Source organism: Bos grunniens, chromosome 4, assembly GCF_055505025.1.
Source record: "Bos grunniens cultivar Pamir isolate PY7600 chromosome 4, Bosgru_T2T1.0, whole genome shotgun sequence".
Classification (NCBI taxonomy): domain Eukaryota; kingdom Metazoa; phylum Chordata; class Mammalia; order Artiodactyla; family Bovidae; genus Bos; species Bos grunniens.
In genome coordinates this window covers 106,630,427-106,650,193 of record NC_141168.1, presented here as the reverse complement: position 1 = coordinate 106,650,193, position 19,767 = coordinate 106,630,427, and the positions used below count along the sequence as shown (strand labels likewise).

Below are 19,767 nucleotides of genomic sequence, written 5' to 3'. Positions count from 1 at the left end.
TCCAGCTTGTGCTTCTTCCAGTCCAGAGTTTCTCATGATGTTCTCTACATGTAAGTTAAAAAAACAGGGTGACAATATACAGCCTTGACGAACTCCTTTTCCTATTTGGAACCAGTCTGTTGTTCCATGTCCAGTTCTAACTGTTGCTTCCTGACCTGCATACAGATTTCTCAAGAGGCAGATCAGGTGGTCTGGTATTCCCATGTCTTTCAGAATTTTCCACAGTTTATTGTGATCCACACAGTCAAAGGCTTTGGCATAGTCAATAAAGCAGAAATAGATGTTTTTCTGGAACTCTCTTGCTTTTTCTATGATCCAGCGGATGTTGGCAATTTGATCTCTGGTTCCTCTGCCTTTTCTAAAACCAGCTTGAACATCAGGAAGTTCACGGTTCACATATTGCTGAAGCCTGGCTTGGAGAATTTGGAGCATTACTTTACTAGCGTGTGAGATGAGCGCAATTGTGTGGTAGTTTGAACATTCTTTGGCATTGCCTTTCTTTGGGATTGGAATGAAAACTGACCTTTTCCAGTCCTGTGGCCACTGCTGAGTTTTTCCAAATTTGCTGGCATATTGAGTGCAGCACTTTCACAGCATCATCTTTCAGGATTTGGAATAGCTCAACTGGAATTCCATCATCTCCACTAGCTTTGTTCGTAGTGATGCTTTCTAAGGCCCACTTGACTTCACATTCCAGGATGTCTGGCTCTAGGTGAGTGATCACACCATCGTGGTTATCTGGGGTGTGAAGATCTTTTTTGTACAGTTCTTCTGTGTATTCTTGCCATCTCTTCTTAATATCTTCTGCTTCTGTTAGGTCCATACCATTTCTGTCCTTTATCGAGCTCATCTTTGCATGAAATGTTCCTTTGGTATCTCTGATTTTCTTGAAGAGATCCCTAGTCTTTCCCATTCTGTTGTTTTCCTCTATTTCTTTGCATTGATTGCTGAAGAAGGCTTTCTTATCTCTTCTTGCTATTCTTTGGAACTCTGCATTCAGATGTTTATATCTTTCCTTTTCTCCTTTGCTTTTCGCTTCTCTTGTTTTCACAGCTATTTGTAAGGCCTCCCCAGATAGCCATTTTGCTTTTTTGCATTTCTTTTCTATGGGAATGATCTTGATCCCTGTCTCCTGTACAATGTCACGAACCTCATTCCATAGTTCATCAGGCACTCTATCTATCAGATCGAGGCCCTTAAATCTATTTCTCACTTCCACTGTATAATCATAAGGGATTTGATTTAGGTCATACCTGAATGGTCTAGTGATTTTCCCTACTTTCTTCAATTTAAGTCTGAATTTGGCAATAAGGAGTTCATGGTCTGAGCCACAGTCAGCTCCTGGTCTTGTTTTTGCTGACTGTATAGAGCTTCTCCATCTTTGGCTGCAAAGAATATAATCAATCTGATTTCGGTGTTGACCATCTGGTGATGTCCATGTATAGAGTCTTCTCTTGTGTTGTTGGAAGAGGGTGTTTGTTATGACCAGTGCAATTTCTTGGCCTGTGTGCATATCTGTGTCCTAATCCCTGTTTTTTTTTTTTCCTATGTATCCTATTTATTTATTTTTAATTGAAAGATAATTGCTTCTCAGTATTGTGATGATTACTGCCATACATCAACATGAATCAACCATAGGCATAAGTATGTCCCCTCCCTCTTGAACCTCCCTGCCACCTCCCTCCCCATAATCTTCTCTTCTTACAAAGACACCAGTTATATTGGATCAGGGCCCACCATAATTACCTCACTCAAGTTAATTACCAATTTAAATACCATATTCCCAAATTCAGCCACATTCAGAGGCACTAAGGATTGGTATTTCAACATATGACTTTTGTGGGAAAGACAATTTAACCCATAGTAATTAGCAGCTTTAATTCCACCTGCTACCTTGTCTCTTTTGCCATGGAATGTAACATATTCACGGGTTCTGGGGACAGATTTGTGAACATCTTTGGGGAGCTATTATTCTGCCTAACACACCTTGTTCTGAAAATGCTCTAATTTGTAAAGCAAATCTACAGAAAAAAGAGACCTTAGAGTAGAATATTTGGTACCTATCACCATAGTCCTTGCAATCCCAGTAAAGGAAAAACTGACTGCTGGGGGGAATTACATCAAAAGTCCTTAAAGAGATTGAGCCCAATTTCAACAGCCCAGAGGCAGAAAACCTCAGGGTCTTGCACCAAGTCCAAGCCACTGTTCATGAATCTGCCTGAGGCCCTCTGGGCCCCGTGAACCACTCAAAGTAGTGGCAAATCAAGCTTAGGCTGCCCTGGCCCCTCACTATACTCAGGAAAGTGACTAAAGTGAAAAGTCATCATGTCCAACTCCTTGCGACCCCATGGACTCTAGCCTGGCAGGCTCCTCTGTCCATGGGGATTCTCCAGCCAAGAATACTGGAGTGGGTTGCCATTCCCTTCTCTAGGGGATCTTCCTGACCCAGGAATCAAACCCAGGTCTCCTGCATTGCAGGCAGATTCTTTTACCATCTGAGCCACCAATGAGTGGACATATCAGAAGAGGCAGATGCACCAGCACCCCAGTGTCTGACCAGCAGGGAGGAGCAGCAGCTAGAGATTCATGCAGTGAGCTCTCCGGGCCTGGCCACCTGTGGCATTGCTTCTTGTGCAGCAGTTTCTTTTGCAAGAAGTCCCAAAACTATCAAGAATTCTACAACTTTTGAAAGAAATCTGATGCTCAGTAAGACAATCTTACCAAAACTGGTTTAATGAGACCTATGTTTTTATAAAAACAACAACAACAAAGGAATAACAACAAAACTCTATACAGATGTTCTTTCTCTCTTGGATTCTTCCTTACAGCTAATCACGAATGGAGAAAAGTTGAAGCATGTATTGGGTTGGTCCAAAAGTTCACTTAGACGTTAGGAAAAAAACCCAAATGAAACTTTTGGCCAACCCAATATATTCTACCACTGGCTCTTATTATTATTTCCTCATCATCCTATCTGTCTGTCTAAGTAGCTTCAGTTAGCATGAGTGAGTGAGTGTTAATCACTCAGTCATTTTTGACTCTTTGCAACCCAGTGGACTATAGCCCACTGGGCTCCTCTGTTCATGGGATTCCCCAGGCAGGAAAACTGGAGCGGGTTACCATTCCCTTCTCCAGGGAATCTTCCTGAACCAGGATAGAACTCAGGTCTTCTACATTGTAGGCAGATTCTTTATGAACTGAGCCACCAGGGAAATCAGACAGACTATTTGAATCCCAGCTCTGCCATTTAAGGCTCTGTAACACTTGGTCAATTATCAACCTCTCTGAGCCTCTGTCTCCTGATCTGTAAAAGAGAAAGGAAAAAAAAAAAAAAAAAAAACATTTTGCAAGGTTGCCATGATATTTAATTGAATGTATATAAACGGAAAATAAGAATATGTTACAAATAATAATAATAGAATGAGAGAGTCAAAGCAGCTGTCCTGTGAGATTCCTTCTAGCTATGGTGGTCTATGATTCTGTTCTTGTGCTATTCCTTCTAAGAGCATCCTATCACACAAATGAAGATGATTTATACCTAGGCTTATTGTCTCAGAATCTTCCAAAGGCAGGGAAGTATAGATGTGGGGAAAGTAAGGAAGGTCAATCAATTTACAAAGATTGGAAAACCTACTCTCAAAGCTGGAGACTGAAACTCTAGTGAGGCAGAGACCATGAAAACACTAGAGTATTTAAGAACAATCTGTTAGTGTTTGTTTCCAACTTGAAGAGACTGGACTAGCTCTTTCATGTCTGAACTTGTTTGTCAGTTGGACACACAAGTCCAGCCTCAGGACCACCAGCCTTTGTGGTGCTTTATCATCTTCCCTCCTGCCACAACTGCCTGAACCCATTAGAGATACACTGTTAGAAAGAGAAGTCCTCACATTCAACCCCTAAGGACTCTTGGGAGTGGCAGACCTAATTCTCTTAAGGTCGTAATGCAGTGAAGAAGATCTTTAAACATCAACATTTAAAATTAAAATGAAGCTCATCATATATCAAAAGAGGCAGAAGAATCAAACTCCAACCAAATGTCTAGGTTTTCTCTGTAAGACTCTGAATAATATGGCCCCTGCTGCCCCTCAGGTCCTCCCATCACTTCCTGGCTGCGATTGCTTTCTCCACAAGCTCAGCAGGCGTGTCTTGCCCTGGGGCCTCTGCACTGGCTGTTCCTTCTGCCTGGAGCTCTGCAAGCCCTTTTCCCAGGTCCTCTTCCTCCTCCCTCAGGTCCCTGGGGTCCTACCCTGACCTCCCATCTGAAGTGGGAACCTCCCTGATATTCTCAGTCTTTGCATCCTGTTTCCGGCCTTTTTGGCACCTGTCACAGTGAGTAATTAAGCATAGCACTGGTAGTAAAGGACCTGCCTGCCAATGTACGAGATGTAAGAGACGTGGGTTCGATCCCTGGGTTGGGAAGATCCCCTGGAGGAGGGCATGGCAGCCCACTCCAGTATTCTTTCCTGCAGAATTCCCACAGACAGAGGCACCTTGCAGGCTACAGTCCATGGGGCCACAAAGAGTTGGACACGACTGAGTGATTTAGCACACAGAACAGTGAATAACTATTTCTGTTTGTTCTCTTACCTGTGGTGTGAAGAGGTGACCTAGGAAAGGGAGGCTGGACTGAGCTGGGGCAGGCTAATGGCCTGTAGTTTCAGGGAAAATCCTGGAACTTTCTCCTAGTAAATGACCTGACACGTGAGCTCCATCATCACTGCCAAAATCAGTGATCTGAGGCCTGACATAATGAAATGAGGGTCAGAAGGTCTGGATCGTAATCCCAACCCAACTCTGCCACTTAGCAGCCCTGTCACTGTGAGCAAGCCACTTGTCCTCTCCAGGATTCAGTTGCTTCACCAATGAAATGGGCACACTTGATTTTGAAGAGGCTCAATCAAGCACTAACATGCTTGTCCTGATTCATTTAGACAGACAGACAGGCAGCAGATTGTCAATCTCAGGCTAAGGCAGAAGAGGAGGAAGCTATTCACTCTGGTGATGATCGGAGGGGTGGTATTAATTAAGGATAGTGATGACCTCTGTATTTACATTGTGAGTGTCCTTTAATATGGGAATCGACCTCCAATTGAGTCATTCCCACCCAGGCAAGATTCATCAGTCAGATAAATGAGTACCTACTCTGGGTAGCCAGAGAAGGCAATGGCACCCCACTCCAGTACTCCTGCCTGGAAAATCCCATGGATGGAGGAGCCTGGTAGGTTGCAGTCCATGGGGTTGCGAAGAGTTGGACACGACTGAGTGGCTTCACTTTCACTTTTCACTTTCATGCATTGGAGAAGGCAGTGGCAACCCACTCCAGTGTTCTTGCCTGGAGCATCCCAGGGACGGGGGAGCCTGGTGGGCTGGCAGAACCACAAAATGCCCCGATCTCCCTCGGGACGTGTGTCACAGTCTGTGCCAGGGAAGTTCCTCTACAGCCCCTGGTGAAAGGTAGACAGCTGTCCTAGAGGAGTCCGTCCCAAAGCCACCACCAGGCATTTACACTTTTGGAAGCTCCAGGCTAAGGGACATGGGACAGAAGTTGTACAGGGAAAGATCTCTCCAGACCTCTGCTGTCTGATACTAAAAGCACAAGCTCCGCATGGCTGCGGAGAGGCTGGGCACTTGAGAGGTGGCTGGTGTGAACTGAGATGTGCTGAAAAGATAAAAAGCACGTTGGATCACAGAGATTTTAGTACGGAAAAGTATATGTAAAATGTCTCAATAAATAAATTTTAAATTTATGACATGTTGAAAGGGCAATGATTTAGACATGTTGGGTTAAATAAAATATATTCTTAAAATTAATTTCATATGTTTCTTTTAAAATTTTTAATGTGGCTAAGAGAAAATTTTTAATTAGGGGCTTGTGTTATATTGCTCTTGAATAGTGCTTTTCAAGAGCTAGACTCAGAGAAGGCGATGGCACCCACTCCAGTACTCTTGCCTGGAAAATCCCGTGGGTGGAGGAGCCTGGTGGGCTGCAGTCCATGGGGTCACTAAGAGTCGGACACGACTGAGCGACTTCACTTTCACTTTTCACTTTCCTGCATTGGAGAAGGAAATGGCAACCGACTCCAGTGTTCTTGCCTGGAGAATCCCAGTTTACACTGATTTGCACCATTAGGCAGCAAGCTTAGAAAAATCTGGCAATGCCAGGGTCCAGGCTGGAGTTCCTGGGGGTAGAAATTCTAGGGATTTTCCGTACATGTGACTTGATATGAAGATGGGGTCTGTTGAATTGGGTGAGAGGGACAAGGTGAAGTGGGAGGCCAAGGAATCAGGTAGTTGGTGTTAACCCCACTAGACCGCACCCCTCAGAACTTCACTGGACAGTGCACTCGGCGCTGTGAGGAGAGTTACAGATGGACAGGAGAGAGGCTAAAACGAGCTCGGTGGTGGATGAGACAAAGGCTGAACTTCAGTGTAAGTGAGTTATCTAGGAATAAGAGTTTGATTTTAGCTTTCTGTGCTGGTATCGCTCTCGCAAACATGGTGAACGTTCCAAAAACCCGCCAGACTTTCTGTAAGAAGTGTGGGAAGCGCCAGCCCCACAATGTGACACAGTACAAGAAGGGCAAGGATTCTGTGTATGCTCAGGGAAAGCGGCGTTATGACAGGAAACAGAGTGGCTATGGTGGGCAGACTAAGCCGATTTTCTGGAAAAAGGCTAAAACTACAAAGAAGATTGTACTGAGGCTTGAATGTGTTGAGCCCAACTGTAGATCGAAGAGAATGCTGGCTATTAAGAGATACAAGCATTTTGAGCTGGGAGGTGATAAGAAGAGAAAGGCCAAGTGATCCAGTTTTGAGCTTCATATTTTGTTTTATTATGAAGACAATAAAAATGCCATCAATAAAATCCTCTTTAAAAAAAAAAGAGTTTGATTTTACTCTCTAAGGGAAATTTTAAAAAACATCTGATTAGACTATAATGGGTTTTTGACGACATAGAAGACAACAAAGAAAAAATATCATCCATATTCCCCTAATCCAGTTTTAACTATTTGAAAGTAATTTTGAGAGTTTTAATATTTGAAAGTAATTTTCTTCCAGTTATTTTTTTTTGCATGCATGAGTGTGTGTTATAATGATGCGTTACATGACCGGGATAACACAATTTGTATGTCTTACTGTCTCACTTAACAACATTTTTTACACTATTTTTTATTTACACAACATATTTTTTTACACAACATATTTACACAACAAATATATTTACACAACATATTTTACACTACCACGTGTAAAATAGATAGCTTGTGGGAAGGAGCTGTATAGCACAGGGAGCTCAGCTCAGAGCTCTGTGAGGACCTAGAGGGGAGGGCTCAGTGAGGGGGAGCCTCAAGATGGGGAGATATATGTATACTGACAGCTGACTCAAGTGGTTGTACAGCAGACACCAACCCAACACTGTAAAGCAATTATCCTCCAATTAAAAAAAAAGAAACAATATGCCATAAAAAGTTTACCCTGTTATGAAATAATCTTGAAAAACATAATTATTAATGTTTTCCTGATATCGCCTTATAAGAATTTACCCATATCTCAACCAGTCTCTAACGGGAGGGTGTTTTCACCCATTTATCATGTTTATCTATCATAAGTAAAACGTGATGAATACCTTTGTACATCAAATTTGTTCTACGTTTCTAAGGAAAATTGAAGGCATTTGTAAAAAGCCATTATGGAGAATGCAAATGAAGAAAATGAGAGTTAGTCTTTATTTCTCTTTTTAATGGAGAGAATCAGTGAATCAAGCTCTTTAAGTTCTTTTCCTACTCTGAAATGTTATGGCTGACTCTTTAGAAAAACATTACTTTTTTCATTCATTGGTGATTTTTGTTTTTGGTTTTTTTTTTTTGGTCAAAGACAATATAGGCAAGTATTTCTAATTTTCTATACTGTGAATGATTTAGAACACACTTTGACTATTATTTGGCTTTCCACATCTCTTTCAGAAATAGCTTTCCTTTCTACTGACTGCAGATCATTCTCTGTTTCCTAAATCTCATTTTAGAAGGAATGGAACCACAAAGGCAAAATTTTAAGGTACATTAAAACTGAAAATGACTCATATTAAATATTAGACATGTTGAAACCTAGCGTTAAGCACTATAAAGGGCCTAAGATGCTGGTCTACTTGCAAGCTAACAAGTTTCATGGATGCTCGCGGGAGACACGAGACTCCTGGATTAGAGACAAAGAACAGTTTAGTACTCCCAGAAGAGCAACAGCCAGAATGTCAGCGTTGGCTTCCCCTAAGCCCAGATGCCCACAGGGCAACACAAAGAGGTCATGTGACACCTGCACAAGCAGTGGGCTGCATTACAGAAGAGGAACCCTAGTTAGGGAGCCTGACTCTTTTATAAGGGACACTAAGTATGCTGTTCTGTGTCCCAAAGCTTCTAAGTCCCTTTGTTATACAACGTCCTGATAAGATAGTTTGGAGCAAGGCCATCAGAGCCTCAGCTCTTAAGATGTGCAAAAATGCAAAAGACTGGCAGAGAATTTTCTTTAACATAATCATGAAGATGGAGTCAGAGTCTATTAATAGAGTGTACGTGTACATTTTATTCATGGAGCTGTTATTTTCTGCAGGACCAAGCCAAGGTCTCTTTTTGTCTGGTGCTGTCTACTTTTTTTCCATGTTCCTGAGCCACAGAAGTCAATTCCTTTGCAGCCTGTGCAGAAATCTCCCATCAGAGGCATCTGTTTGCATCTGGATACTCTAGCTGTCAGCCCACTTCCATGAATGCAGTCAGGACAGACCATCCCAGCTCTGCCATCAGCACTATAAGTGTCTGTGAAACAGATTAAGGGATCCGCTCTCTCCCTCCTGGTGAGAAGAGTGGGCTAACACCCCAGAACTCCCATAGACTCCTTACAGTTAGCCACTTCCCTTTGAATACGGCTGAAATGTCACTGATCACCAGAAACAATCTAAAAAGAGGTCTCCCCCCAAAGAAGATTTTTGTTCCCTAAGGGAAAACTCTTCATAACATTAGCATGAATAAGTTATGAAAAGCCATCACAACTGAGAGAGACATAATCATCATTCATGTATAACAGATTTGTTTATTCTGTAAAGATTCATTTCAGTTGATTAATTATCAGTATCTGCTGATGGTGGGGGAAACAAGGCTGCTCTGATGAGAGAATTATTGAAGTACATGCTTAGAATATTTATCACTGAACACATATTGTATGAATTTAGCATATTTATCACCTTCTTTCTGGATGGGCTCATTCTTCCCCCAAATATATCAAATAGTACTGCCAAGCTGTTGGTACTCTGCCCTTCAAATATGGACCCTATTGTTTTTATACAGAATACTAATTTCTTCCTTCTATTTATTGAACATGATAGTAACATTATCAGTTGATTCTCTGCTATAAGCCAAAGATTGAGATGCTTTAGTGCTTTTCCTTTCTCCAGCACACTTGTGGCTGATGTTATTATTATCTCCTTATCATAACGTGGGCTTTCATGGTGGCTCAGATGGTAAAAAGTCCACCTGCAATCTTGGAGACCTGGGTTTGATCCCTGGGTTGGGAAGATCTCCTGGAAAAGGGAATAGCTACCCACTCAACTATTCTGGCCTGGAGAATTCCACGGATGGAGAAGCCTGGTGGGTTGTAAAGAGTTGGACATATTGAGTGACTTTCACTTTTCACTTTCACTTTTACTTTATCATAACTTAAGAAAAGAGAGACTAGGCCACTTGCTTAATATCGTTTGGTTTATATGCAGCAAGGTTGCATATAAAAGAGAGACTGAAACTGCTCTCTGTCTGCTTCCTGAATTGGGGCTCTCAATTACCATGTTAGTTCTTAGGCAAGACCACTATGAGCATGAGCGCTAAGTCTCTCCAGTCCTGCCCAACTCTTTGCAACCCCATGGACCAGAGCCCACCAGACTTCTCTGTCTATGGGATTCTAAGGGCAAGAATAGTGGAGTGGGTTGCCATGCCCTCCTCCCCGGGATCTTCCTGATGCAGGGATTGAATTTACATCTGAGGCAGGTTCTTTACCACCAGGGCCATCTGGAAGCCCCTAAGAACACTAAGAATCTTCCTTGGCGGCTCAGACGGTAAAAGCGTCTGCCTACAATGCGGGAGATCTGGGTTGAATCCCTGGGTCGGGAAGATCTCCTGGAGAAGGAAACAGCAACCCATTCCAGTACCCTTGCATGGAAAATCCGATGGACAAAGAAGCCTGATAGGCTACAGTCCACGGGGTCGCAAAGAGTCGGACACGACTGAGTGACTTCACTCAAGAACACTGGACTGGGAGTCAGACAACCTGGACTGTGACCCAGGTCCAATAATAATATCTTTGTGACATTTTTACCCTCTGTAGGTCTTTGTTTCTCTATAGTCTTGTCTCATCTCATTTATCTCTATGTTTACCTCTTTATCTCTCTTCTTAAGCCTCAAACTCATAACATTTATGCATTTGCCTTCTGGTCACTGATATGACTTCCCTGGGGCTCAGGCAGCAAAAGCATCTGCCTACAATGCTGGAGACCCGGGTTCAGTCCCTGGGTCAGGAAGGTCCCCTGGAGAAGGAAATGGCAACCTACTCCAGTATTCTTGCCTGGAATGGGGTCATAAGAGTCAGACACGACTGAGCAACTTCACTTTAATTGGTACTGTAATATGTCCAAACTGGATATAACCCCAACCAGATGCTCCCCTACCGACGTCTTCCTGAATGAACCATCAGCTACCTTATTGCCCAAAACAGAAAAATGGGCGTCATCCCTGACTCCTCTCCTTCTCTGACTCTCTGCATCTGTTCAGCCCTTGTAGGTTCAAGTGCTATAGATTCTTCATGTCAATACCTCTTCTCTCAATACGACCACTGTGGTAGTGCAAGCATGATCACCCCTCCTAAGGAATTTCTACATAATTTCTCACCTGGGCTCCTTGCCTCCAGCTTCACTCACCTCCACACTGTCCACCACCCTATCTCCAAAGTGGACTTTAAGTATCCAAACCTCATCAGTCCACTCCTTTACTCAGAATCTTCTGATAGTTCTCAAATTGCTTACTGGCCCTATCTGCCACTTCAACCTCATTTTTTGCCATTTCCTCCCTGCAACATCTGCTTTAGTCAAGTTGAGCTAATTGCAGTTTTTTAAACTCTTCCCCCACTCTCATGTCTTGGTTCTTTTGTTCGTCACACTGTGGGGAAGATGCTTCTCTTCTCTTACTACTCTTTCACTTTTCTCCTAAAATGATTGCCTTCTAACGCCACACAGAAAGGACACAGTCGAGTTTCCAGATCTAGTCCCATTTGGGAATACCCTATGCTTCCTGATTCTCTAGCATGATGGCTCAATTTGCAGCACTGGTAACATCTAGCCTGCTCAAGAGAAGGGCATGGCAACCTACTCTGGTACTCTTGCCTAGAAAATCCCATGGACAGAGGAGCCTGGTGGGCTACAGTCCATGTGGTCCCAGGGAGCTGGACATGACTGAGTGACTAAGCACAACACAACCCTGCCCAAAGGAACCAAGTCCTTTATTTTCCCTCTCCACTGAACCTCTCAAACATTTGGAAATATAACTGGATCAAAACAAACACAGAAAGTAACCGTGAACATGGAAATAAGCAGTTTTCCCACAGGAAAAATTGATCTCTGATTGATTAGGTTGACTGAAGATTTATGGTTGGGGTGTAGTGGGCTCAGCAGTTGCCAGGAGGCCTCATGATATCAAGTGTTACCATATCCTTGACACCCATGTACATGTTAAACTGGAGGCTACTATTTGCTTTATTGCTATTACACCTAGACATTTATCACGCTCTTAAAACTTGTCAGAGACTCTCAGACATCATGAGTCTTGATGCAGCCACATGGAGCTATATGAAGCCCCATTGTTTATGGATCACTTTCTTTTCCATTTTCTCCCTATTTGTGACTTTTTCCATCTTTTTTCAGCATTACAAAAATGCATTCAAAAGCTTATAAACAGCAGTTGGTAATCAGAGCATAGCAGCTTTCTGTGTATAACACAATCATTAGGTGTACATTAGACATTTGGCATAATAAGAACACTGTCACTGCAATAGAACTCTGTCAAAGTACCAATGCCTCCCGCATTGAAAATACACAGATCAATTTTTCATCCCCTATGAATGGGGAATAGTATCATAGCTGCATGATATTTCTCTAACGACAAAGTGTCACTGATTTTACTGATCAAATTCTAAAGGAAGACCGTATACATGCAAATGTGTTCATACCAATCTCTCTTACACGGTACATAATATCCTTCAATCTCCTCCTTGTTGAAGCTGTATTCTTAATGTCTTTAAGCTACATTTAAGCACAATTTAAAATCATGTCCATAACTGGTATTAGTGAAAGAAATTTTATGCTGCTGAGAATTGAGCATGTTCCAATTAAAACTAAAATTTGTTATTTATATGAAATATCCAGGAGAGACAGATCCATAGAGGCTAAGGAACATTAGTGGTTACTTAGGGCTGGGATTGAAACAGGAAGCAACTACAAATGGGTGGGAGGCATCTTTCAGGGGGTAATGGAAATGTTCTAAAATTGGATTTTAGTAATGGTTTTATGACTCTTCAATTACTAAAAATCACTGACTTGAATATTTTAAATCAGATAATTTTATGGTATATAAATTATAGCTCAGTGTTGATATTGTTGTTCAGTCATTAAGTTGTGTTTGACTCTTTGCGATCCCTGGACTGCAGGATGCCAGGCTTCCCTGTCCTTCACTATCTCCTGGAGTTTGCTCAAACTCATGTCCATTGGGTAGGTAATGCCATCCAACCATCTCATCCTCTGTCATCCCCTTCTCCTCCTGCCCTCAATCTTTCCCAGCATCAGAGTCTTTTCCAGTGAGTTGGCTCTTCACATCAGGTGGTGAAAGTATTGGAGCTTCTGCTTCAGCATCAGTCCTTCCGATGTATATTCATGTTGATTTCCTTTAGGATTGACTGGTTTGCAGTCCAAGGGAATCTCAAGAGTCTTCTCCAGCACTACAATTTGAAAGCATCAATTCTTTGATGCTAAGCCTTCTTTATGGTCCAACTCTCACACCTGTACATAACTACTGGAAAAACCGCAACTTTGACTATATGGACCTTTGTTGGCAAAGTGATGTCTCTGGTTTTCAATACTCTGTCTAGGTTTGTCATAGGTTTTCTTCCAAGGAGCAAGTGTCTTTTGGTTTTGTGGCTGCAGTCACCATCTGCAGTGATTCTGGAGCCCAAGAAAATAAAATCTGTCACTGTTTCCACTTTTCCCCTATCTATTTGCCGTGAAGTGATAGCACCAGATATCATGAGCTTAGTTTTTTAAACACTGAGTTTTAGGCCAGCTTTTTCATTCTCCTCTTTTACCCTCATCAAGAGGCTCTTTAATTCCTCTTCACTTTCTGCCATTAGAGTGGTATCATCTGTGTATCTGAGGTTGTTGATATTTCTCCCACCAATCTTGATCCCAGCTTGTGATTCATCCAGCTTGGCATTTCACATGATATACTCTGCATATAAGTTAAATAAGCAGGGTAACGATATACAGCCTTGACATACTCCTTTCCCAAATTTGAACAAGTCTGTTTTTCCATGTCTGGTTCTGTTGCTTCTTGACCTGCATACAGGCTTTGCAGGAGGCAGGTAAGGTGGCCTGGTATTCCCATCTCTTTAAGAATTTTCCACAGTTTGTTGTGATCCCACACAGTGAAAGGCTTTGGCATAGTCATTGAAGCAGAAATAGATGTTTTTTTGTAATTCCCTTGCTTTTTTTATGGTCCAAAGGATATTGGCAATTTGATCTCTGGTTCCTTTTGTCTTTTCTAAATCCAGCTTTTACATGTAGAAGTTCTCAATTCAAGTGCTGCTGAAGCCTAGCTTGAAGGATTTTGGCATTACCTTGTTAGCATGTGAAATGAGCATAATTATATGGTAGTTTGAACATTCTTTGGCATTGCCCTTCTTTGGGATTGGAATGAAAACTGACCTCTTCCAGTCCTGTGGCCACTGCTGAATTTTCCAAATTTGCTAACATATTGAGTGCAATATTTTAACAGCATCAACTTTTAGGACTTGAAACAGCTCAGCTGGAATTCTATCACCTCCAGTAGCTTTGTTCATAGTGATGCTTCCTAAGGGCCACTTGACTTTACACTCCAGGATACCTGGCTCTAGTTGTGTGAACACATCATCATGGTTATCTGGGTCATTAAGATCTTTTTTTTTTTTTTAATAGTTCTTCTGTGTATTCTTAACACCTCTTCTTAATCTCTTCTGCTTTTATTAGGTCCTTGATATTTCTGTCCTTTATTGTGCTCATCTTTGCGTGAAGTGTTCTCTTGGCACCTCCAGTTTCCTGAAGAGATCTCTAGTCTTTCCCATTCTATTGTTTTCCTCTCAGTAAAGCTTCCTTTAAAAAAACCAACTAAATTATATTGAACATCCTTATACTCATATCTTTGCGATCTCATGTAAGTATTTTCACAGAACTAATTTGGAGATATGCAATTGGTGGACCAAAGGGATGTCTATTTAAATTTTTCATAGGAACTACCAAATTGTCTTTCAAAGTTAATTTACCTTTACTTGCCTACCAACAGTGTATGACATTATCAACTTCTCCACAAAGCTGCTAGCACTTGATAGCATTAATCTTATTTGGTTTCAATACTGTAACAGAATGTTGTCATTTTTTTTTATTGCTAGACTCTTTTAGCCATTTTTATATCCTAATTAAACCTGAAATCGCTGCAGATGGTGACTGCAGCCATGAAATTAAAAGACGCTTACGCCTTGGAAGGAAAGTTATGACCAACCTAGACAGCATATTCAAAAGCAGAGACGTTACTTTGCCAACAATGGTCCGTCTAGTCAAGGCTATGGATTTTCTTGTGGTCATGTATGGATGTGAGAGTTGAACTGTGAAGAAAGCTGAGCGCCAAAGAATTGATGCTTTTGAACTGTGGTGTTGGAGAAGACTCTTGAGAGTCCCTTGGACTGCAAGGAGATCCAACCAGTCCATTCTGAAGGACATCAGCCCTGGGATTTCTTTGGAAGGAATGATGCTGAAGCTGAAACTCCAGTACTTTGGCCACCTCATGGGAAGAGTTGACTCATTGGAAAACACTCTGATGCTGGGAGGGATTGGGGGCATGAGGAGAAGGGGATGACAGAGGATGAGATGGCTGGATGGCATCACTGACTTGATGGACGTGAGTCTGAGTGAACTCTGGGAGTTGGTGATGGACAGGGAGGCCTGGTGTGCTGCAATTCATGAGGTCGCAAAGAGTTGGACACGACTGAGCGACTGAACTGAACTGAACTGAAACCTGAAACTGGGGCTTCCTAGGTGGCACTAGTGGTGAAGAGCCTGCCTGCCAATGCAGGAGATGTAAGAGATGCAGGTACAATCCTTGAGGGAAGATCCCCATGGGAAAATCCCCTGGAGGACGGCATGGCAACCCAATCCAGTATTCTTTCCTGGAGCATCCCCATGGACAGAGGAGCCTGGCAAGCTGCAGACCATGGGGTAGCAAAAAGTCAGACATGACTGAGCAACTAAGCACATTATATCCTTTTTTTTTTTTTAAAGGGTTGTTTTTGATTTCCTCATTGACATATATTCTGTGTTTATGCATATTAATTTTTCCTGTTACATTCTTCAAATGTTTCTTTCTAGTCCAGTGTACAAACTATAGTCTATAAGCCAAATCCAACCCCTGTTTGTTTTGAAATTCTATATTTAAGTTTGTATTTTGAAATATGATTCATTATAACTGTGAAATTGCAAAGATAGTACATAAAGATGTCAAGGACCCTTCACTCAGTGTCCCCCAAGGGTTACATTTTACACAATTATAATATAACAGCAAAGGCAGGAAATCCGTATGGCAGTGTGTGTGTGTCTCCATCATTGTATCAATGCCTGCCTAGATTCATGTAGTCATCACTTCAGTAAAGGCAGAGAAGGATTTCCTTATCAGAGAAATCTTCCTCATGCCACCTTTGTAGTCACAACCATGCTCCTAGCTCCAATAATTCCTAACCCCTAACCACTAATGTGTCTCTGTCGCTATAATTTTGTCACTTTAAGAAAGTTATATAAATGGAATTACATAGTCTGTGACCTTCGAGATGGACTGTTTCACTCAGCATAATTCCTTTGAGATCTATCCAAGTTGTGGCATGCATCGAGTTCGTTTCTTTTTATTGCTGAGTTATAGTCCATGATAGGGATGTACCCATTATCTGTTTTTAAATGGACACAAGCTTAAAATAATTTTTACGTATTCAATGGTTCTTTAAAGATCAAAAGGTGAATAATAATTTGTGTAAAATTATGATTTTACACAAATTTTCATATGAAAATCATGAAAGGCAAAATACAGTGTTCATTAGTAACATTTTATTGGAACACAGCCACACCCTTTTGCTTTTGTGTTGTCTAATTTATGGCTGCTTGATGTTACAATGGCAGAGTTGAGCATTCATGATAGTGACTACTGTCACAATGAGGGTATAAAACCAGAGAGCGGGAGGGCCCTGCCTTGACGTCTCCCAGGCAGGTCTCACCCATCTTGCTTCCCTAGCTGGTTGGTTTGGACTTCTTCCTATAGTTCCGTGAAAGTTCTACTTACTTCAACCTTATTTGCCCTTGCTAAATGGTACCTCTTGAGCACTTTAAATCTCTACCTTAAGTGACTCTCCTCACAGCCTTATTTCCCTTTACATAAAGGATATAAAACTTATTGTGGACATGCATAACTCTGGCATTTCAGGGCTCTGTTCTGGCAGAAATAGCTTAGTCAAAAGCCTAAAGCAACTATGGTGCAATGTCACAGAGAGGGGCTATATAGAGAAATTGGGGGGTGGATCTTAGGTAGGTTGTTTGACTCCATATGAACCTCAACTTCATAACTGTAAAGTGGGAATCATTGTTAACTAGCCACGTTCCACAATATGTCTTTTGCCTTTTCTCTCATGTATATGAATTTCTGTTTTTTAGCTTGGTCTGAGACTGCCCATAATAAAACCTATATTACATAGGTGGCTTTGGCCAGGAGGCTACTCTTTGGCAAACAGGGTGTGAGCAGAACTAATATATGCAAAGGGGAGGGAATGTAGATGGGGTGGAAAGCCATTTCGGACCATGTAGATGAGAATAACACCCGAAGGATGGCTGAGCAACAAGATAGAAAGTGTCTGGGTCCCCAGAACAGAACTGTCACACCAGTCCTGGAGCAACTACTTCTGGACTCTGGCATGAAAAAAGAAAAGAAAAGAAATTTCTACTTTATCGAACTCCTTCTATTTTGACCCTCCATTACACAAGTCTGTACCTTTAATCTAAACTACCCAGCCTCTCCCTGCTGTAACAATTAAAAGAAATTTAAAGCAGGCACATAGAATGGGCTTCCCCAGGGACTCAGTGGATAAAAAATCTGTCTGCAATGTAGGAGACATAGGAGAGGCAGGTTTGATCCTTGGGTAGGGAAAACACCCTGGACAAGGAAATGGAAACCCCCTCCAGAGTTCTTGAAAAAAATCCCATGGACAGCGGAGCCTGGTGGGCTACAGTCCATGAAGCTGCAAAGAGTTGGACACGACTGCACAACTCAGCAGGCACACACATAGAATGGAGTCTATAAATATGACTTTCCCTTCCTTCTGTCTTCATTACTCATGTCTGTTTCCCACAGAATAATGTACAGAGATATACACACAAAAAGCATTAAATACATAGTTATGATGAACTGAATTGAATAACCTGAGATAGGAACAGAGTCCAGTCTTCACACACACTTATACACTTGGCAAAACATATACAGTGGTTTATATTTCTAAAGGAGAGAGACTGACATTTATTCACTTGCCTCCACTGGAAGATCCCCACTGTTAAACAGCCTGAATTCTTTTACAAGTGTTTGAAGTTGGTTCCTATTGCCTTCTGGGAGCCCAGGAATTACATACCACCTACTATGCCTACTGAGGTTCCACGTGGGTCTCAGCAGGCGAGCCAGAAAGGCCAACCAAAGCTGTGTTCTCCGGGGGCGGCTGTGCTGCAGTTAACAGTCGCCCCAGGCCACTGCCCATCATAAATTATAAGAGCTCTTCACGGGGTCTATCCTTCCATGCATGAGTCCACAGACTACTCTCCTCAAATTTCCCACCTCTCCAAAAGGAAAATGACCCTATTACAGAATCCTGAGTAGCTGCCAAAATAAACGGTGGGGAGATGCCATATTTACTGAGACCCTTCACTCAGTGGGAAGATTGGATTTTCTGAAAGACTCCAGCATATGAGGAGATTACTGATGATAATTCCCATTGCACAGCTCTGGCTTTAAGGACTGGGACTGGGACCAGATTTCTTCATATTTGCAAAGCAAAGGAAAGAAGACACATCTGCTCCCACATGTAATAACACTATTTAAATCCTAAAAGAATCAAGTGATTTGATCATCCTTTTTTTCCCCAGTGTTATTAAGAAGTAACTGACATACATCATTGTATAAATTTAAGGTGTACAGCATGGTTGATTTATATATATTATAAAATGATTACAGCAGATTTGGTTAATCACTGTCATCTCACGTATACAATGAAAAGAAAAGAAAAAAGTTTTCTTCTTGTGATGAGAACTCTTAAGATCCACTCTCTTAACAACTTTCCTATGATCATACAGCAGTATTAACTACAGCCATCACTATCGGACATCATATCCCGTGCTTAGTCGCTCAGTCATGTCCGACTCTTTGCAACCCCATGGACTGTAGCCTGCCAGACTCCTCTGTCCTTGGGATTCTCCAGGCAAGAATACTCCCATTCTTGGATAAGTGGGTTACTTACTTATCTTATAATTGGAAGTTTGTACCTTTTGACACCTTCCTCCCCTCCTCCGTCCCTGACCCTCACCCCTGGTAACCACAAATCTGATTTCTTTTTCCTTAGTTTGGTGTGGGTTTTTGTTTGTTCATTTTTGGGGTTGTTTTGGGTTGTTTTATTTAGATTCCACATATAAGTGAGATCACAATGTACTTGTCTTTCTCTGTCTGACTTATTTCACTTAGCATTATGCCCTTAGGCTTAATCTTTGTTGTTCAGTCACCAAGCTGAGTCCGACTCTTTGCAACCCCATGAACTGCAGCATGTCAGGCTTCCCTGTCCTTCACTGTCTCCCAGAGTTTGCTCAAATTCATATCCATTGAGTCAGTGATGCCATCCAACCATCTCATCCTCTGTCATCCCTTTCTCCTCCTGCCTTCAATCTTTCCAAGCATCACGGTCTTTTCCAATGAGTCAGTTCTTTGCATCAGGTGACCAAAGTATTGGAGCTTCAGCTTGAGCATCAATCCTTCCAATGAATATTCAGGACTCATTTCCTTTAGGATGGACTGGGTTTGATCTGCTCTCTGTCCAAGGGACTCTCAAGAGTCTTCCCCAGCACCACAGTTCAAAAGCATCAATTCTTTGGTGCCTTATTCATGGTCCAACTGTCACATCCATACGTGACTACTGGAAAAATCATAGCTTTGACTGTACAGACCTTTGTCAGCAAAATGATGTCTCCTCTGCTTTTTAACACACTGTCTAAGTTTGTCATAGCTATTCTTCCAAGAAGCAAGCATTTTTTAATCTGTGGCTGCAGTCACCATCCACACTGATTGAGGAGCCCAAGAAAATAAAATCTGACACTGTTTCCACATTTTCCTCATCTATTTGCCATAAAGTGATAGAACCAGATACTAT

The 19,767-nt window shown here is 41.9% G+C and overlaps 2 protein-coding genes across 3 annotated transcripts in view; one reads left to right on the top strand and one right to left on the bottom strand.

The window, feature by feature from the left end:
* The window catches only part of SLC25A13 (solute carrier family 25 member 13), a 272,518-nt gene that overhangs the window by 236,047 nt on the left and 16,704 nt on the right, over positions 1-19,767 (bottom strand). The gene's annotated exons all lie outside the window — the stretch shown is intronic.
* On the top strand, positions 6,389-6,883 carry LOC147374638 (large ribosomal subunit protein eL42-like). The gene has a single exon (XM_086397773.1). The coding sequence runs from the start codon at positions 6,406-6,408 to the stop codon at positions 6,802-6,804; it is 399 nt and encodes a 132-aa protein (XP_086253899.1). The 5' UTR covers positions 6,389-6,405; the 3' UTR covers positions 6,805-6,883.